At 38.9% G+C, this 18,036-nt stretch overlaps 1 protein-coding gene across 1 annotated transcript; it reads left to right on the forward strand.

Annotated features, from left to right (window-relative positions):
- The first annotated feature begins 7,224 nt into the window (after window positions 1-7,224).
- LOC139116351 (NXPE family member 3-like) lies at window positions 7,225-17,656 on the forward strand. The gene is made up of 5 exons (XM_070678987.1): window positions 7,225-7,236; window positions 9,044-9,333; window positions 10,204-10,761; window positions 15,687-15,727; window positions 16,721-17,656. Exons 1-5 carry the CDS (start codon window positions 7,225-7,227, stop codon window positions 17,428-17,430), a joined length of 1,611 nt encoding a protein of 536 aa, XP_070535088.1. The 3' UTR covers window positions 17,431-17,656.
- The last annotated feature ends 380 nt before the right edge of the window (window positions 17,657-18,036 follow it).

The raw sequence follows: 18,036 nt of genomic DNA on the forward strand, positions 1-18,036 counted from the left end.
ATTGAAAACCTAAAACGCCAACGGAGCTCTTTCAAAAGCTGTGAGAAGGGGCTTTATCTCAGAGGGAAATTTGGACTTCCTGAAGGTATTATTAACCAAGATAGACAGCTCTCCATTAATTGCTACATACATTGTGGACTATGAACAATCGTTTACAAAGGAAGAAGCCATCAGGAAAACGGAAATAGGTTTCCTACAAGAGCTCTTCGATGGCCTATGTCATTAACTTGACTCCGAAGATGAACGTACCATACGCTATCTTCTTACCAATCAACAGATCTCCAAGCGAGACATGATGAAAATGGACGACCCAGCCGACATCTTCAAAAAACTGGTCGAATCTGGGTTCATATCTCTACACAACCTGAAGTTTTTGAAAAACCTATTCGAGACCATGCATCGCCCTCTCTTGGTAAATATTGTGGAAGAATTCGAGAGGAAACACGTTCGTAAATGAGAGATTGGATCTTTACGAGACTTTGATCAGCGATTTTTTACACAGTGTGAGTTACTTTTATTTTACACAAAACAAATTGAGAACTCTTACTGCTATCATAGTCTTGTGTTTATCCGCTCTATTAACGTTTTAAAACATTTTATTGACTAACAGAGTACCTATTTAAATTTAATTGGGAGCTGAATTCAACGTACTATGTATGTAGTCAACTTGTCCATGGACTGTTTCAGAGGAAATTTGATTGAATTTTAATTAAATTTACTTCAATCTTTATTGAAGGCTTTTATTGATTTTTCCAAGATTAATTCTACCTTTACAATATATTAACTCATTTTAATTATATTAAAACTAACATAACTGAGGCTGTCTATAGTACATGTAATTAATGGATGTGATTTCGTAGTAAATATTGAAATTATACAAAAAAAGCATTGTCCGTGTAATTTGAGAGAGAGAGAGAGAGAGAGAGAGAGAGAGAGAGAGAGAGAGAGAGAGAGAGAGAGAGAGAGAGAGAGACAGAGAGAGAGAGGAGGGGGCCTTGAGCTATACATTCATGTTCAACGTCTCAATCAGTTGGTGTTTCAGGGCAAATTTAATGACCCTGTCACAGAGCCTCTAATTTCATTGTAATTACGTTGCTGTAGACAGTCACGCAATATAACTGTAGTAATCGCTTTGGCCAAAGGTCTAATGTATTACAGCGTGAATATATCGGTATGTGGAGCTTGGGCTTGTTACTCAGTCTGTTGTCAAATTTCTAAGTATTGAACGTTCACACTATTGTTAGAGTAGCAGCACCGTACATATGAAGAAGACGTGCACAATTTTCTTACTCTGTGTCGTGTACAGAAGTAGGGTGTCTGGTCAGTTTAGTCTTTCAATTTAAGGGGCGCACTAACTGAGTTGTTACTCTGCTGGTAGTGTACCTGACCTAACACGCAAACAGCGCGTGATCGAAACCAAGTGTTGAAAGGTACTTGTTGTACCTACAGTTTTGAGTCTTTGACCTACTTAATTTGCAGAGCGACGACAATGGTCAGATTTTACCCCAGAAAGCACGCCTTTTCTGAGACAATCATGTACTCATTCTCGAGAAACATATTGTATCTGACACACTCACTCAAATCTGCTCATGCTTTTATCACGAAGGGTTCATGCTAGTTCGCATCAGTGACAAGTTGCCACAGACTCTATAAGCTTACGCCGCCACCAAATAATGCTGACCTTGCAGAGATTACCAACGAGTTTTCGATAGAACAATAAAACGCAGGCAGACATTTTCATTTTTTTCAAAGTAACATACTCAGGTACTTGATAGTTGAATTTCAACGAAAATTACTGAATCGGAGGTCTCGCACAGAATCGATTTTTAAAACTAATTCAGGCACTTTACATCCACGGTTGATGTCACCAAAGAGAGAGCATACGTCATCCAAGTAATGCCCTGCAAGGTAAACATAATGCCGTAACCTCACACATCAGGACACCAATCTAATATCAATGACAAAATCCGGTTTCGAAACAAACAAGTGTTTGGTAAATACGATCAATGTACCTTTCTTTCGGTAGGTTTCGTACCATATGACGCCATCTCGAGAGGTCGCACATCATGTCTACCGTAAAGGTCAAGTCAGGCAGGTTAATCATAAAATCATTTGAGATACTGCTGATCAAATCAATAAACTGTTGCTAAGTCTTGCACTTGATCGGCGCCCTCACATCAAATCCTAGTCTCGTCCCCTATTCCATTCCTATCGCTGGCTGCGCTGCTCACGGAAATAGGGCCAGGTATGTCTAATGTAAACATAGCTGTCATTTGTCAATAATAACGAGTGCAGCGAATGCGTTACATTTATTTCAAACATGCAGTACCTTAATTCTAACACAGATTTCGTTTGCCCATGGAGGTAGTTTTACCTCTATCACGTGCTGAACAAAGCATGCTTTGCCGACAATGATTGGAAAACGGAAAATCGCTCATTGTTGAGTTACTGTCGTACATATGAAAGGAGGATCAACTCTCACGTCTGAGACTAAACCAAAAACGATGGCAGTCATTTCACCACAAAATGGCATCATAGAAGAACAGCCTGACTTTCACATTCCACTGTTACCTTGACCATACATACAGGTAACAGAAAACATATTTTGATAGAGGTCAGGTATTCATATCAACCACTTACGTAGCTGTTGAAACGCAGCTATCTGTTGTTCAAAGGTCAACCCCGCCACGGATCCGTAGCGGGGTTAACATCTTTGACCCGCATAGCGATGCCCACTACCCGCAAACAGATAGCTGCGTTTCCACAGCTACCACTTACCCTGTTTATATCCGTTCAAGAAATGTTCAAGGGGCAACGCCCAACTATTGTCCAAGAGGCATCGCTGATGACTTATTAAATATATCAAAACTAATATCAGAAGGATCCGATCGCGCCAATTTATTTCTGTTTCCCACTTCCCCTTCCAACTAGTTTATCCAAGTCAACTTAAAGTTATCGCGAATGACTATATTAATCGATATATTTAATGGTGTCTACCGATTAGTCAGCACGTGTTTATTTGACAGTTAGATATCCTATAATGTTGGCGATCCGTCACGCGAAATACATGTATCTAAAAAAGTGATTTTGGGTTAAGCTTCCAGACAAAATTTGAATAATTAAAGAGAGCTTTTTTGTAGAATTGAGTGCACTTTATAATGAAATTCATTCGTTGTGATGACCTTCATATAACTTCAATCAACATCAAGCTTTTAGAAAAACAAAACACACGAATAACAAACCTTAAAAATGGAGTTTCCTCCTCTTCTTTTTCTGATACAATGACTATAAAGTGAAATCTTCAATTTGATGAAGGTGGCTATGATAGGATGAAGAAGTAAGTTATGGTTACTGTCATTCACAGAGACGGAATTTTTACTCTTTCCGGCAGGATGTATAACGTGACTGATAGAGGGCGCTGTGGATGATATTCTACTTGTTCACGGAGTGTTTTCGAAACAGTTGAACAGGCAACAGTCTGACATAGTCGTAAACTGCTAACCTCTTTGCAGCAACAGTTAGATACGATATGAGAAAAAGCGATGCATGGCAGCTTTAAGCGCCCACAAACTTTTGGCTCACGGGGTAGGGAGTACATCTGGAAACGGTTGGAAAAGCAACAAAGGCAAGACTCTTACATATCGCTTAGCCAACTTTTCCCAGTTTTGATACTCTCATTTGGTCTTAGTTTGTTGCTTCCTGGTATTCATAATATTTTATTTTGCTTAATGAAGCCGACCATGAAATTCTTCTAGTTCGCTTTTAATAAACGGCTTTGTTATCAGATTTCGACTGATAAATAACCAACATAAGCGACGGTTTGGTGTGGTTACATTCTATAGTTTGCTAAGATTTATTTAATTTACATCTATATTGTCATAAAACCATGATGATATACATTGAAAAGCAAGATTTTGATTTTAGAAAAGATGTAGGAAAATTATCCATTGATTGTAGCTAAAAGAAACTCTCCCTTTTATTAAAAATGTAAATTATATACATCTATTCAAACGAAATGTTGTCTTATTCCTCGCTTTTAGTCTTTCAATAAGCCGGTAAATTAATTGGAGCTGCCCAGGTCGTCCGTGACTAGGCGCCCTCTAGAGTCGATTCATTTGTGTTGCTATTCAAATTATTTGCAGTAGGTTCTAACTTTCTGCTATTTGGCATTTTCTGTAAAGCTGTTGTCTAGAAGTGAATCACTGTCTTTAATTGAGAGCAAAAATACACAATAACATAAGTAATATAATAGTTTGCTTCGTTTTAATATTCCTGCCAGTGAGAACGCTTTCTGTTATTCCTGTTAGATGACAGACAGCACACGTTATCATTCTGGTACTCGTCCAATGGGTCCCTTGAAACCGTTCAAAAGTGTATGGGCAAATACAGGCTCAGCTGCACGGGGTGGAGCGCCTGAAAACAGTAATATATATATTCTACAGAATTTTAACTCGGGACATCAGTATGTGCCACAACATTAATAGAACGTCATCAGCGTTATCGACAGTTATTTCATGTACGTGTTGAGAGATGGCGTTTCCAAAACAATTTTTATTTTCATGCTCTATGCGTTCAGTCGTCTTGATCTTATGCTGCTCGACGTTTGTCTTGCTAATATATAAGATGGTAAGTAAAAATACTATTCTCTCGGCAGTGGCGATATTTTGTCCATCCAATACATCAGTATCAAGCTCTACATTTCTTGTACATACTGTGTACGGTCTTGCCAGAATCAATGATATCGAGGATAACACGACGTGATCATTTCAAAGACGTGTAATTCCATATTCAAAGACATTACAATCATTTGAATGAGAGCAACTGTATCCAGCAAACTTAGTGTGATTGAAATATTTCCTAAGAGCTTTCAATATTTTCCTCAGTTTTAAAATTTGAAATGCTAAATTGATGTAACGTTTAGTGAAACCCTGGACTAGAGGTAGAGCTTTAAACCGTAGAAACATTCCTTTTTTCCTTTTCATTACCACTTTCGTTTATTTTACTGCACCTCTATTTTCTAAGAATCCATTGCAAGAAAGATTAAGCATCAGTTATTTCCCTTAAACCGGTCTACAGCTGTTCTATCATATCAGCTACCCCTCCGCAGGCCATGGCATATAATATCATGCAAAGTTAATGTCTTGTCTGTCCGTTGACCTATCGCATGGCCTTTAAGACGTGTTTGTAAGATTTTAGCTTCCACTGTCTATGTTTATAACGATCATGACACAGGTCCATTTACATCTTTGCTTGACGGTAGAGACTGCAGTCGTGACTGGGAGATTGATTGATTTTATCTTGGAAAGTCGTGAAAACCTCCATTTTGTCACTCGTCTACATGAGGATAGATAAAAAATGAAGCCCAAAATTGATTACTTAAATTGATGTCACATCTCATCAAAATATTTTTAAATCTAGTGCTCGGGCATCGGGTGTTTTTAGTACTCTGAGAATTTGATACGGGCAGTATCTGGTGGAAGCTGTCAGCCCTTGTGCATAGGAAATAGATAACCGGCGCTGTACTGTCTCTTCTTGGCACGTCAAAGCCTTTGAGGCTCTATAATCGTTATTTTCTTTTAAATTATGTAGAAGGTAAACAGTAGAAATTAATCAACAAAACAATACTTGCGTTTTCCAATTTTATTACCACATGAGAAACTAAACAACAACATTACACTGCCAGGTTACTCTGTTCCCTGTGCTTGGATGTGTCATATAATCTTGTTAGTAAATAGACAGGGAAGACAAAAAAGTATTTTAATAGTTGAGGAGTCCGAATATCTCTCCCTGAGGCGCATTCAGCCTGAACATCGAAACCCACATTTACATCACTCGACATAGTAATGTATGGAATATGCCCCTTTAAAATTTATTGTAAGGTCGGGACGTTAGTCATCAGGATTGTTTTTTTTTCAATTCACGAAATGAAATACAGGTTTACTGAAATTCATTGCAAAGGCGGGACTTTAGTCATCAGGATATTTTTCAATTCTCTGAAGGCTTATGAAAATAATCCGTCGTGTGCAATATGTATTTACTCAAAAAGTAAATACATATATTTATAGGCTATATCGTTTGTACACAGGGTTCTTCTTAGGCTGCATTCACAAAATACTGGAGAAGGGTAAAGGAATCGCGATCGAAATCTTACTTTTTTCACCGCCCACCCTCAATACCTTAAAATGTCAAATCTTGACATGACCTGTATCATGTATATAACAAGTTTTACAAAATTAATAAAACTTGAAGTCTGAAATATTCCATCAAATTAAAATTAATTTCTGAAATTTTGGGTGTCATTTTGACAAGGTTTGTAGAAAATCAAGCATGGTGACCCATCCTTTTTCTTTAATTTCTGATTATACTAATGTGCATTACTTATATACTGGAATTCTAAATCCCTGAATCAAAAGTATGTCAATAGTTTCAACAATATACAAACATAACAGTTTAATACTTCAACCAACAAGAACGCGCAAACACATGAACACAACATAGGAATGTACGCAGAGATAAATGCACAGCAGTGTTGCTCTAGTATTTTTGTATAGAAACAGTTCTGCTGTTTGACTTTTAGTGTATGCACAGTTTTGACAGCTTACATCATGTAATATAACAGTGACATCTGTGTACAAATCTAAATGGAATGTTAGTGTCAGTTATTCTGATTACAGTTCTGTTTTATACTGCCTGTGACATTGTCAATCGTCGCGTATTTTTTGGGGTTTTTTTTTCGTTTTATTTCCTCATGAGCAGAAAAAAGTTGACGCGGCGGGTCTGAATTGACGCGCGCGAGGATGCTGAGAAACAAACTTTTTATTTTTCTAGGCCTAAGGTGATTTAGCTCTCTAGCGTGCGTACGTTGATATAGCCCGCTCCCGAGTCTGAAACCCTGACCGCATGTCGTTTCTGCGAAACCACATTACTGTAGTACATGTACATTCGCTGGGTATTTTCTGGAGAGCAAAGGCTTCGAAAAGATACACGACTACAAGGTAGCTGAACTTGAAGGGGACTAAATTTTTTACACTGTATGAGAAAAAGTTAAACAACAGTCGCTCCGTTTTTAGACTTTAAGTTGACCTTCAACTTCATTCAGCATGACGTTCGAGAAAGAAATTGAACGTTTCACTGTAGCGAGTCTCTTAACTAGACTACATTCTTCGCAAGAGTTTCGAAAACCAAGTTGTTAGTTAGTTCGATCATACATGTAATTAATAACACATGTTAGAATGGGTAAGATCACGAATTGTTCCCTGCTCTCGGGCTGGTGCTCATAACGGCAATATTGATGACAACACCATTGGAACTAATTTTGGAAAATTGGATGAGAGGAACTATTAGGAAAGTGTAACAAATTCGAAATATTTACAACTGAAATTTTTACAAAATGACAGAATATAGAAAAATTTGATATATTGTTCCTATCAAAAAAACAACGAAAACACAACCATTATTGCGTACTTCTTTCATAGGATTCATTTTTATGAAAAAAGTTGATTTTTGCGTGAATGTTATAAAGAAGGTTACAAGGTCTACTTGTTTTCTTATAGAGATTGGATGGCATTCATTCTCTTTTAGATTTTTTTGAAATGAGAGTCATGTTATGCTATAAAACGGTTCAAAATTATGTTTAATTAGTACAATGTATTAACCGTTGAACGACATAAAATGTTATTCATTTTTAAATGGATTACATGTACCAAACTATGGACTCTGAAACTGTGAAATATTCAGATCCCCCTTATACCAAGAGCAAAATCCTTCAACCCACGTAACTACCCTCAAAACTTTCAACCCTCCCTACATTACTCATTCCCCCTCCCCAGTATATGTGAATGCAGCCTTACTTCGAACAACAATATTCACAACTTTATTAATGTTGGCAATATCGATGAATAGTTTGTCTCTACCTTGAGAGATGGTTTTCTGAAAAAAATTGTTTCCCTTGGAAGTTCAGGTGTTTAGATTCTACCCTATAACGCTGGTTCTTCTACAAGACGATACATTAGGCGGCCTCTCTCGTTGTGGGTAGTTGTTATGAAACCATATGTTAAATAGCAATAATGATTCGAATCATTTTAGAAGATCTTACACTTTGACTTAAACTAGACATCTCGCTTAGAGGATGGCATTTATTATCACATGCACAAGCCAAGTTTGTCGTCTCCGAACAAAAAATACGGGATTTATTCTCTGGTCGTTCTACGTCACGACAACCCGCGTCTATGTCATCAATTTTGGTGCGTCGGACCTTTTTTTTTTTTGGTCGATCTTCGGTGTGCTCGTAAATATGTAAACAAACAACATGTTCGCCGATGTTTCTCCCACGATCAAAAGTCATGTAATGAAATCGATATTTTCACAGACTACGACATTACTAATCCGAACAATGTAAACACAAGAGTGTACCGCCTGTATATTCCGAAGGAATTACGTGAATAATTTGCGGAAACAACGAACTCGAAGCTGGTCGCGTATACCGTGTGGGTTCCGTACGCATTGCAAACAGGGTCAGGCGCGACGTCGAGATTCAGTCGATATTTGTTCCCGAAAAATAGCGTATCTTCGTCTGTGATAAATTTCTAGGACTATGCTATCTTTGAAATAGAGTATAACTTTGCGGAAGGTAGCCTACATGTAGACCGAGAGCTGTCATTTGCTCCACACATGAACGAACGTGAGCGCTACCGCACACGACGGACGACTGGGAATGATTGACAACTTGTGCACGGCGTACTGATATTTATTCCTAAAGTAGTTCAAAAGTTTAAACGCGGAATCGTCATGGAAAACTTATTTTATTTTGCAAAAAATAACGAATTATTGGCTTGTGCATGTGATAAGTATATTATTCCCTAATATTTTTCTTCGTTCAGCCCGGAAAATACTCGTGACGCAATGACCGTGTCACCACTCGTCTTCGACTCGTGGTGACACGGTCATTACGTCACTCGTATTTTCCTTCGCTGAACGAAGAAAAATATTAGGGAATAATATCTAATTATTATTAACAGTCACGGTGTCTTTATTACCATAGCAGGTGACTGATTCCGATCGGGGACAGCCAGATTCCCGGAGGTATTCCATCATTCCGTCAACTGCCAACAATGTTGAACAGGTCAGAAACTGCGAGGGCGTCGGGGAAGTTGACTTTTTCCCGTACAATAAATACACCCCCTATGGCATGGAATGGACGGGCCTGATCGATGAACTCGAATGGGAATACCAACATACGATTTACGGCAGAGACAAGCTGAATCGCCGTTCTAGGGATTGGTCGTTTAGCATTGGTGACGGTTCTCTTGGAATGACGTCACCTGACAAAACAAGGTATGTAAACGAAAGAAGGGGTCACCTGACACTATAGGAAAAAATTGCGAGACTGGAGCGAGAAAGTGACGCTTTCTCGCAATTTGTGAGAATCTCTTGTTATTCTCACTTCTGTCAGTGAGACATTTTGAAATCTCACTGGTGAGCAGTGAGAAATGCACTGCTTGGTGAGAATCAAGGATGTTAACAGATTCTCACCGGTGAGACTGGAAATTCTCACCAAACGTAATCAGAATGGCAATTTTCTCTGTGAGAACGTATCATAATCAACATTTATTGATGAGAATCAACCAGACTCACTGTTCATCGGTGAGGATTGGGTAGACTCGTTATTCACTGATGAGAATGAAGCAGATTGATTCTCACCAGCGAACAACAAGTATGGCTGATTTTCACCGATGAACGGCGAGGCTGGTTGATTCTCACCAGTGAATAATAAGTATGATACATCCTGACCATGAAAATTACCATTTTCACTGTACTTGGTGACGATTTCCAGTTTCATAGTGAGAATCTGTTATCATACTTGATTCTCACCAAGGAGTGCATTTACCAGGGAGAATTTTACTTGTCATTGAGAGCGGTGAGAATAACGAGAGATTGTAACCGATCGCGAGGAAGCGTCACTTTGTCGCTCCAGTCTCGCAATTTTTTAATAGTTTGAGAAAACAAGGTGCAAGAATCAACTCATTATTCCACTTAAAAAGTCGGCTGTGCGGCGGGGTAAGGAAAGCCTTGAGTAGTACTATCAAAATGCGTTTGCGCGGAAAATTAAAAATGACAATGAAAACTTGTCTAACTAGTCACCTGTGGTCACAATACGACCATTTTGTGTCAACATTAACTCTCATATGTTTTGCTTTGATACAGGGTCACACTTCAAAATGGAGGAGACGACTTCCGACGTGGAGATTTTATCCACGTCGTTGTGGAGGCTTTTGACGAGAATGGACGACCGCGTCGACGTGGCGGCGATTTCTTTGAAGCCGTTATGGAGCGCGAGTCTCCCCAGTACAGAAGCACAGCCGGACGGGTGATTGACTACCTAAATGGTACTTACAGCGTATTTTTCTACGCTGCGTGGAGTGGCAAAGCTGTCATTGGCATTGAAATGACCTTCACGCGAGAGGCCATCCACTTCTTGAACACAAATGTTCGACAACAAGACGGACGCATCTTCTGGAATGTCGTGTACAGAAAAGGCGACAGGGAAGCCAACAGTACGTGTTATCTCTCGAACGAGGGAACATGGTCGGACGTCTGCGAGTACAGCATCCCAGCTGCTATCGGAAAGAGTGTCTATCTATGTAACAAACCGCAGGGTATGGACTGCCAAGATATTCTGACGGTGAAAACAAGCATATCGCAACTTGATGAAATCGCAGAAAGGTTTAATGCGCAGGCTAAAAACCCCGCTTATTTTGGAACGTAAGTACTTTTGCTCTTATGATTGCATGATCAGCTGATTCGTAAACGACTACTTATTGCCTTCTATTTCTGTGCAAGATTAAAAGTTGCAGTGAAAATTGAGAACCGTCGGCAACTGCTCTCCCGCTACCATACCGCACCCTCACCCAGCCTTCCAACGTTACAAAACTCCACAGCACCCCTCTCCTCACTAGAAAGTTCCCAAGTGTCAAAAACCTGATCGAACGACCAAATCGTACTCTCTGCTCGTCCTCTTGCTCTGCTGAATTTCAGTCGTCTGCCTCGCTAGCAATAAAATCGTCCACACGCTGGACAAAACTTTCCTGTCCCTCCTCGCGACAAGACTTGGTAGTTGGCCGTACCTGCATCATTGTACACGTTTGTGGCATTCAATTACACCAAGACTCGGTCAAGCAAATGGCCTTAGGGAGTAATTACAGGGGCTGGGCCGGGGGAATAAGGGGGCCACTTTATAGAAAACTGTCCAAGGGGGAGGGTCACTTTCTATAAAGCTATCTTATGTGGAGGATCACTTTTAACAGAAGCAGATTTTACAGCCTAACCTTGGATTGCCCTTGTCCACCATAGTAAATCGCCCACGGAATACACTACAATATTATCTACAAGCTTCACAAGCAAAGAAGATGCAATGGTATCATACATTAAACACCTTGAACAGTTAAAACTTATGAAAGACAAGAGACAAAAATATGTAGCACAGGTGGCAAAGTGTATCGAACGTCAATAAATTCACAGGTATTGTTGTTAGGTTGCAATAAAATTGTTCATAGTTCTCTCATAGACTACCACGTAGTAACTACAATAAATAACACGATTGGAACTAATTTGGGATAATTGGATGGCGAAGTAAGGTCGTTTTAACCTGCAAATGTAAGCTCATCTGCTTTTCTTTTTAAGTTACACTTGTTTTTATGAGTAATTTGTGATATAGCAACATTCAGCTATATGGCACCTAAAACTTTTGAGAAATTTGAAAAATATGAAGATCCAATTATCCCAAATTAGTTCCAATCGTGTTGAATCAACATTTTGGTGAAATTCCAAAATCAAATTTCTTGCACACATGCACTTGTAACTGTCCTAGCCTAATCAAGCACATTAATATTAATAATCAAGCATCTATATCACAGATTTAGCTAGTTTTCTATTGAAAAAAAAATATTCATTGTCCCCTCATAGACTTCCATGTATAGTGAATCAACACTTCGGTGAAATTCCAAAATTATTTTTTTTTTTGCACACACATCTACTTGTAACCACCCTAATCAAGTACTTTAAAATGAATTACCACACATCTATAAATACACAGGTTTAGCTAGTTTTGTATCGGACAAAAAATGGAAAAAAAATTGTTCATGGTGCTCTCATATGTGTAGTGAATCAACATTTTCGATGAAATCCAAATTTAAAATCCAATTTCTTACACACAATCATGCACGTTTTACTTGCCTCTTCAAGCAAAGTATATTTACATGTATTATCAAACATAATACTGTATAAATGTACAGATATAGCTTGTTTTGTGGGAGAAAATTGTCAATAGTTTGCCTGTCAGTGACTTCATGTATTATGATTTCATATTTTTGGGTGAAGCACTATATCAGCCACATCTTGCCTTCTTGGCGCAAAACATGCTGACTCTCCCGCAAATGCATGAAATATCATGTTGCTTCAAAAATACTTGTGTGATAAATTGCGACCCTCCCTCTTAAAACGTCAGTCCCCCTTTATTTTCTGTCCCTAACTTACATGAAAATTAAACCAATTGTTATGTAAATTAGCTGAAACTGTTTCATAAATTCCTGGGGGAAAATACTGCAGTGCTTGGGGGGGGGGTGTCAAGTTTTAGAATGTTGGACAGGGGGAGGGTTACACACAGTACAGGTGTATATGCACTGAATTCCCCCAGTCTACCCCGTCTGTAATTACCGAAGGTTCGCTTAATGAAATAGAGACATATAGATCTGAGTTCTGTTCCTCACTTCTGCTGCTGCTGCTGCTGCTGCTCCTGCTCCTCCTCCTCCTCCTCATCATCATCATCGTTGTCGTCGTCGTTGTCATCTCCACCACCGGTTTTACATTTATGGACCGCCGACGACAGGAACACTAAATACGTGATCGCTCGATATAAAGAAACACTCATTCACATGTCGTATTACCGGCACCATATAGTTTCCAACAAACAGTTCATGTAGAAAACGCGATGTTATTAAAGGAGGGTGTTATTGGGAACACTAACCATGGAAATTTGTGACCTTGTCTTTTGTATTTTCATATTATGTCCTCTTTACGGGAAAGTAAATTTCCATGACACTAAATAATCCCTAAAAGCTTGTAAAAATTGACTTTTTTATTGATTTTTAAACTTGTTTTTTTATTTCTTGAAGAGTAGGGCAAAGGTGCAGAGCAGTAGCCTATATTACCTGGGGTTGGGGAAGGGGGTAGCAGAATCTGGCTTAGCTAGAATTTGTGTAATTTACATATATTTGTACAATGACCGGACAATCCCCTCCCTGCTAGCTACGGCCGTGAGGAGAGTATTATGGTACTAATTGATCGATAGATAGAGACGTTGGTCTAGCCTAAAACAAATCAATCCTACATCCAAAACAAGACAACACGGTTTCTTTTTATTCTTCGAGACAGCCAAACGGTTTGCTGGAGCGCAAATTCCTTGCATGCTCAATCCCCGCCACTCAGAAAAATCAAGACGTTTCGTGCATTGCATGCGAAGCAAAACTCCTTACCAAGAAATGTGTGCTACTCCGTTCCCCATTGATCAGAAGCACAAGGAACTGTCTGTACAAACGACGTAGCAACCTGTTGTTGGCGATGCAGGGGATGTTTGAAGAGGGTGGCCGGGCGAGCTTCGGTAATGATGCTTATCTTCCCAAGGGCGCTCAATTGAACATATTTACTGACACAAAGCAGAACTGAACGAAACATGACAATCCGAGCGAGCACAATACATTGTAAACAGACAAGTGGAACGAACTGGCGCACTAAAGACAAATGAACACACACACACACACATACACTACATGACAAAAACAAATAGACACACACACTACATGACAAAATCAAATAGACAAGAAAACTGAAATTCAAAACATTTTTCCCACTAAGCTTCAAGGGAAGAGTCTCAAAACTACTCAATGAAATAAATAGACCTCATATTTAAATTTATTATTTATTCCACTGTTTTGCACAATTTACAGTAAATCCCCTTCGGTAAAAATCATTTTTGTTACAGGAACCACTTACAATTTTTGCACCTTAGATCTTGTCACTCTTCCATGATTAAATAATTAAAAGACCTTTGATATATAGTGGTGCAAGATTTTAAACACTGAAAAACCAATATATGTTTAAAACATTATATCTGGTGGAAAGGTGCAATCTACAGTGCCAAGAATGACAAATAGTCGGGGGAAGTACTGTAAACGCCGTAAATGTAGGAAGACTTCCTAGACTGTCCTCGCTATGCCGCTGATCAGAATCCAGTGTGAATTTTCCTGCCAGATCCAAATTAAGTCTTAGTTCAAGAGCTGCCTTTGAGAAACACGATTTTGATCACTGATGAATGCGAATTTCCCTTAAAGGGTCAGATTTAGGGCTAAGAACGGTCGTCGGGCTTTGAAAACAAACAATAAAAGGTCATAGGGAACAAGTACAATTAGCTATAGTAGTAGCATGAATCTAATCTTGCAAAGTTTCCTCTCTTCTATCTCCGCGTTTTTGTCCAAGTAAAAATTCTGTCGGTCATAATCACGGGATATGATGCTGATGCAGTGAAGAGCATTCTTTGACTACACCTGTCGCATGATGGATTTGAGAAGACTATCGGCAGCTGATGCCCGTTTTAATGGAATTAGCATAGATTGAAAGGGGAGAATAAAGCCCATGATTCAGAGGGTTCGTTTTACTTAGTGTCCCGTGTGGTGCTACCTATGATGGGTAACCTTTTTCATTTGTTTGTCGTCGGCATTATGTAAATTATGGAATTTCAAAAGTGCAACAATTATTGTACTATCACATTTGTTGCAGATTTTTCCTATAAGTGCGATGTCAGATAGATGGATAGATTCCGAAATAAAGTGAGCAATAGAAATACGTAATCACGTTTAACATTTTCAGATAGGCTCGTATTGTTGCTCATATATTGCTGTCAATTATAACGTAACCCAATAACACGATTGGAACTAATTTGGGATAATTGGATCTTCATATTTTCAAATTTCTCAAAAGTGTTAGGTGCCATATGGCTGAATGTTGTTTTATCACAAATTACTCATAAAAAACAAGTGTGTAACTTAAAAAGAAAAGCAGATGAGCTTACATTTGCAGGTTAAAAGACCTTACTTCGCCATCCAATTATCCCAAATTAGTTCCAATCGTGTTCAATATAGTCTTACGCTTCTTGCTCTCTGTATAATGCTTGTACTGGTCAGACACCGAAATAGAGCCTTTTCACGCAACAAACTGACTGAAAAACACATTTGAGATAACTGTTAATTTATTTTCTTACGACGGTGTAATCTCGTCTGGCTTTCAGTGGCCCCTCACTGTACTGAGTAATTTTCAAGCCCCTTTTAAAAACATTTAAAAAAAACCTTCAACAAAACTTTTTTCAGGTTTTCCTATTCATTAATCTTGCTTCTTCCCTTCTGCATATATAGTTTTCGCATTAAAGAGTTGAACATATGTGACTTTGCGTCGAAAAATCAAGAGAAAAAATAATTGCATTCGCATGTCACACGAGATTGGATTTTAAATATTGATTCTACAATATCTTAGCAAGATTAACTTAATATGACGACACCCTCTTTTGTGCTTTATCATCATGTTTGTCACTTGCTGATCAATAATTTACTGACATGCATGTAATCTTTATTATATTCCAGGCATGGCGGTCACGTCCGAACGATCGAAATTCACATAAAGGGTAAGTGGTGGAGTTGAACAGTTTCCTGATTTCTGGTTTACTTGGCAAACACCGTCAACTAAGACCCCCAATCCGAAGGGATAACACTTTTGGACAATGTTTGTTCAGAAAATAATCGGATTAATTCCTTGGTTTCAGTCTGACTAGAAAAATAATTTATGATGGACATATGTTACCGCAGTTTACTCTGTGTCTCTGATGCAATAGCAACCTATCATATCCCTGGCTGTGGTTGTCAATTTCTTTGAATCTTTCTTTTTATTTTCCTACATTTCTGTGTAGGGACGTCACAATGAGTACATCACATGCGGTAACCGTTGCTTAATATTCTCCCTTTCTCTTTGCTTGAAGCAGATTTAAATTCACTCATTGAATTGTTATATTGGGCGTACTCACTACTTTCAAGCGGAAAACAATCTTGCATTTTGAATACGTAAGAGTGGACCACAAAAAATGCCAGAATATAATGCACTGTAGACGTCATGAAAATAACCAATTCGCATGCCTGGCTCACCGCTGCTGCTTTGTAAGAGGGAACATCAAAGAACTAAAAATGGCTCTACTCCAAGACACACAATTGTAGTCCTGCCAACGTTTAAACGGCCTCCCTGGTGAGGGAGGAGGATGCCCTGGCCACTGTATGGTGGTAACACTTGAATAATAAAATATTTAATTATCTAAGATGTTCAAATACAAAAACATGAAACCAACTCCTCCTCTTTGTGAAACGTGGAAAAACACGGTCCCCTCCTTTTGCAGTTTTCCAATTTAAAATAACCCATCCGGTCTATAAAATAACTAATTAAAATCTCAGCGTGCTTGCCGTCAATATTCCAGCCTTTCCCGATGCACATCACACCATAAAAACAACAAACAAATTTATTTATCAATTGCTTTATATACTTGTAGTGTTCATAAAAATTAATCACACGACTAATTCTCCTGTGGTTTATGAGCTGAAAAAATAATGTATCGACGACGATTGTATTTCAGAGTCGGAGGCAGAGCGACCGTTCTTGCCCAAATGCGGCCCCGACATGCCTGTTCCACTTTCCGATGGTTTCTGGTCAAGTCGCAAAACGTATTCTTCTCTGGTGTGCAGAGCTCGACAGTGGAGTGTCGAGGACCTCAAGCGATGCTTGGCGGGAAGAAAAATAATTCTTTTTGGCGACTCGACATTAGGTCAAATTGGCCGTTTGTTGGAGAACCGACTTGGTTACACGAATGCGATACACTATTTCCACGACTTTAAAGTCGGTCCGAGAGACACCTTCTTTTGGGATCAAAATTTTGGCATTAATGTTGTGGACAGCGTCCTCAAGGAACCATGCAACTCGACAGTGTTCGTAGTTAACGCTTGTTTTCACTTTGCTGCGTGGTCCACAAGGGCTCACATCGAGCGTTTGATCCGATTAAAGCACGCCCTCAAACGGTTGGTCACCCAATGCCCCAAAATGCCGGTCATCGTCAAAAGTTCTAATCCGCGGGAGAACCACTACGCCGCCCAGTCGATCCATAGCAACAACTGGATTTTCTATGACATGAACAGAATGATGAGAAAAGTGTTCGGTGGCTTGAGTTTTATGTTTGTCGATGTATGGGATATGTCGCTATCACACTGGTCTGAGCCCCAAGTACATATGCATTCCGATGTCATAGAACAAGAGATACATTTGTTGACGTCATATCTCTGTCCTGAATGATCTTGATGTAAGGGAGCCTTCAGTAATCATAGGGGGGTTAGGCCAGGGGAAAGGGTCACTTTTTAGAAAAATGTCAAGGGGGGAGGGTCATTCTCATAAACCTATCTTAGGGGGGAGGTCACTGTTATCCTAAATTAAACACCTGAACAGTTAAAACTGGTGAATGACGAGACAAAAACATAATGGGACAGTTGGAAAAGTGTACATCAATTATCAAACGTCTATAAATGCACAGATTTCGTTAGTTGTATGCTTTATATTGGGAAAAAATGTTCATAGTTTTCTCATACACTGCCATGGTATAGTGAATTAACATTTCGATGAAATGCCAAATCCAATTTCTTGCACATCCACTTGTAGCCATCTAGTCTAATCAAGTACATCAATATCAATAATCAAGAGAAGATAAATACACGCATTTACCTAGTTGTGTATTGACAAATTATTATTCATAGTTCCTCATAGACTACCATGTATAGTGAATAAACATTTCGGTGAAATTCCAAATTCCAATTTCCTGCACACGCATCCACTTTAACCACTCTAGTCTAATCAATATATTATTATCAATAATCAAGTGTACATAAATACATAGAATTGCCTAGT

Source organism: Ptychodera flava, chromosome 17, assembly GCF_041260155.1.
Source record: "Ptychodera flava strain L36383 chromosome 17, AS_Pfla_20210202, whole genome shotgun sequence".
Lineage (NCBI taxonomy): Eukaryota > Metazoa > Hemichordata > Enteropneusta > Ptychoderidae > Ptychodera > Ptychodera flava.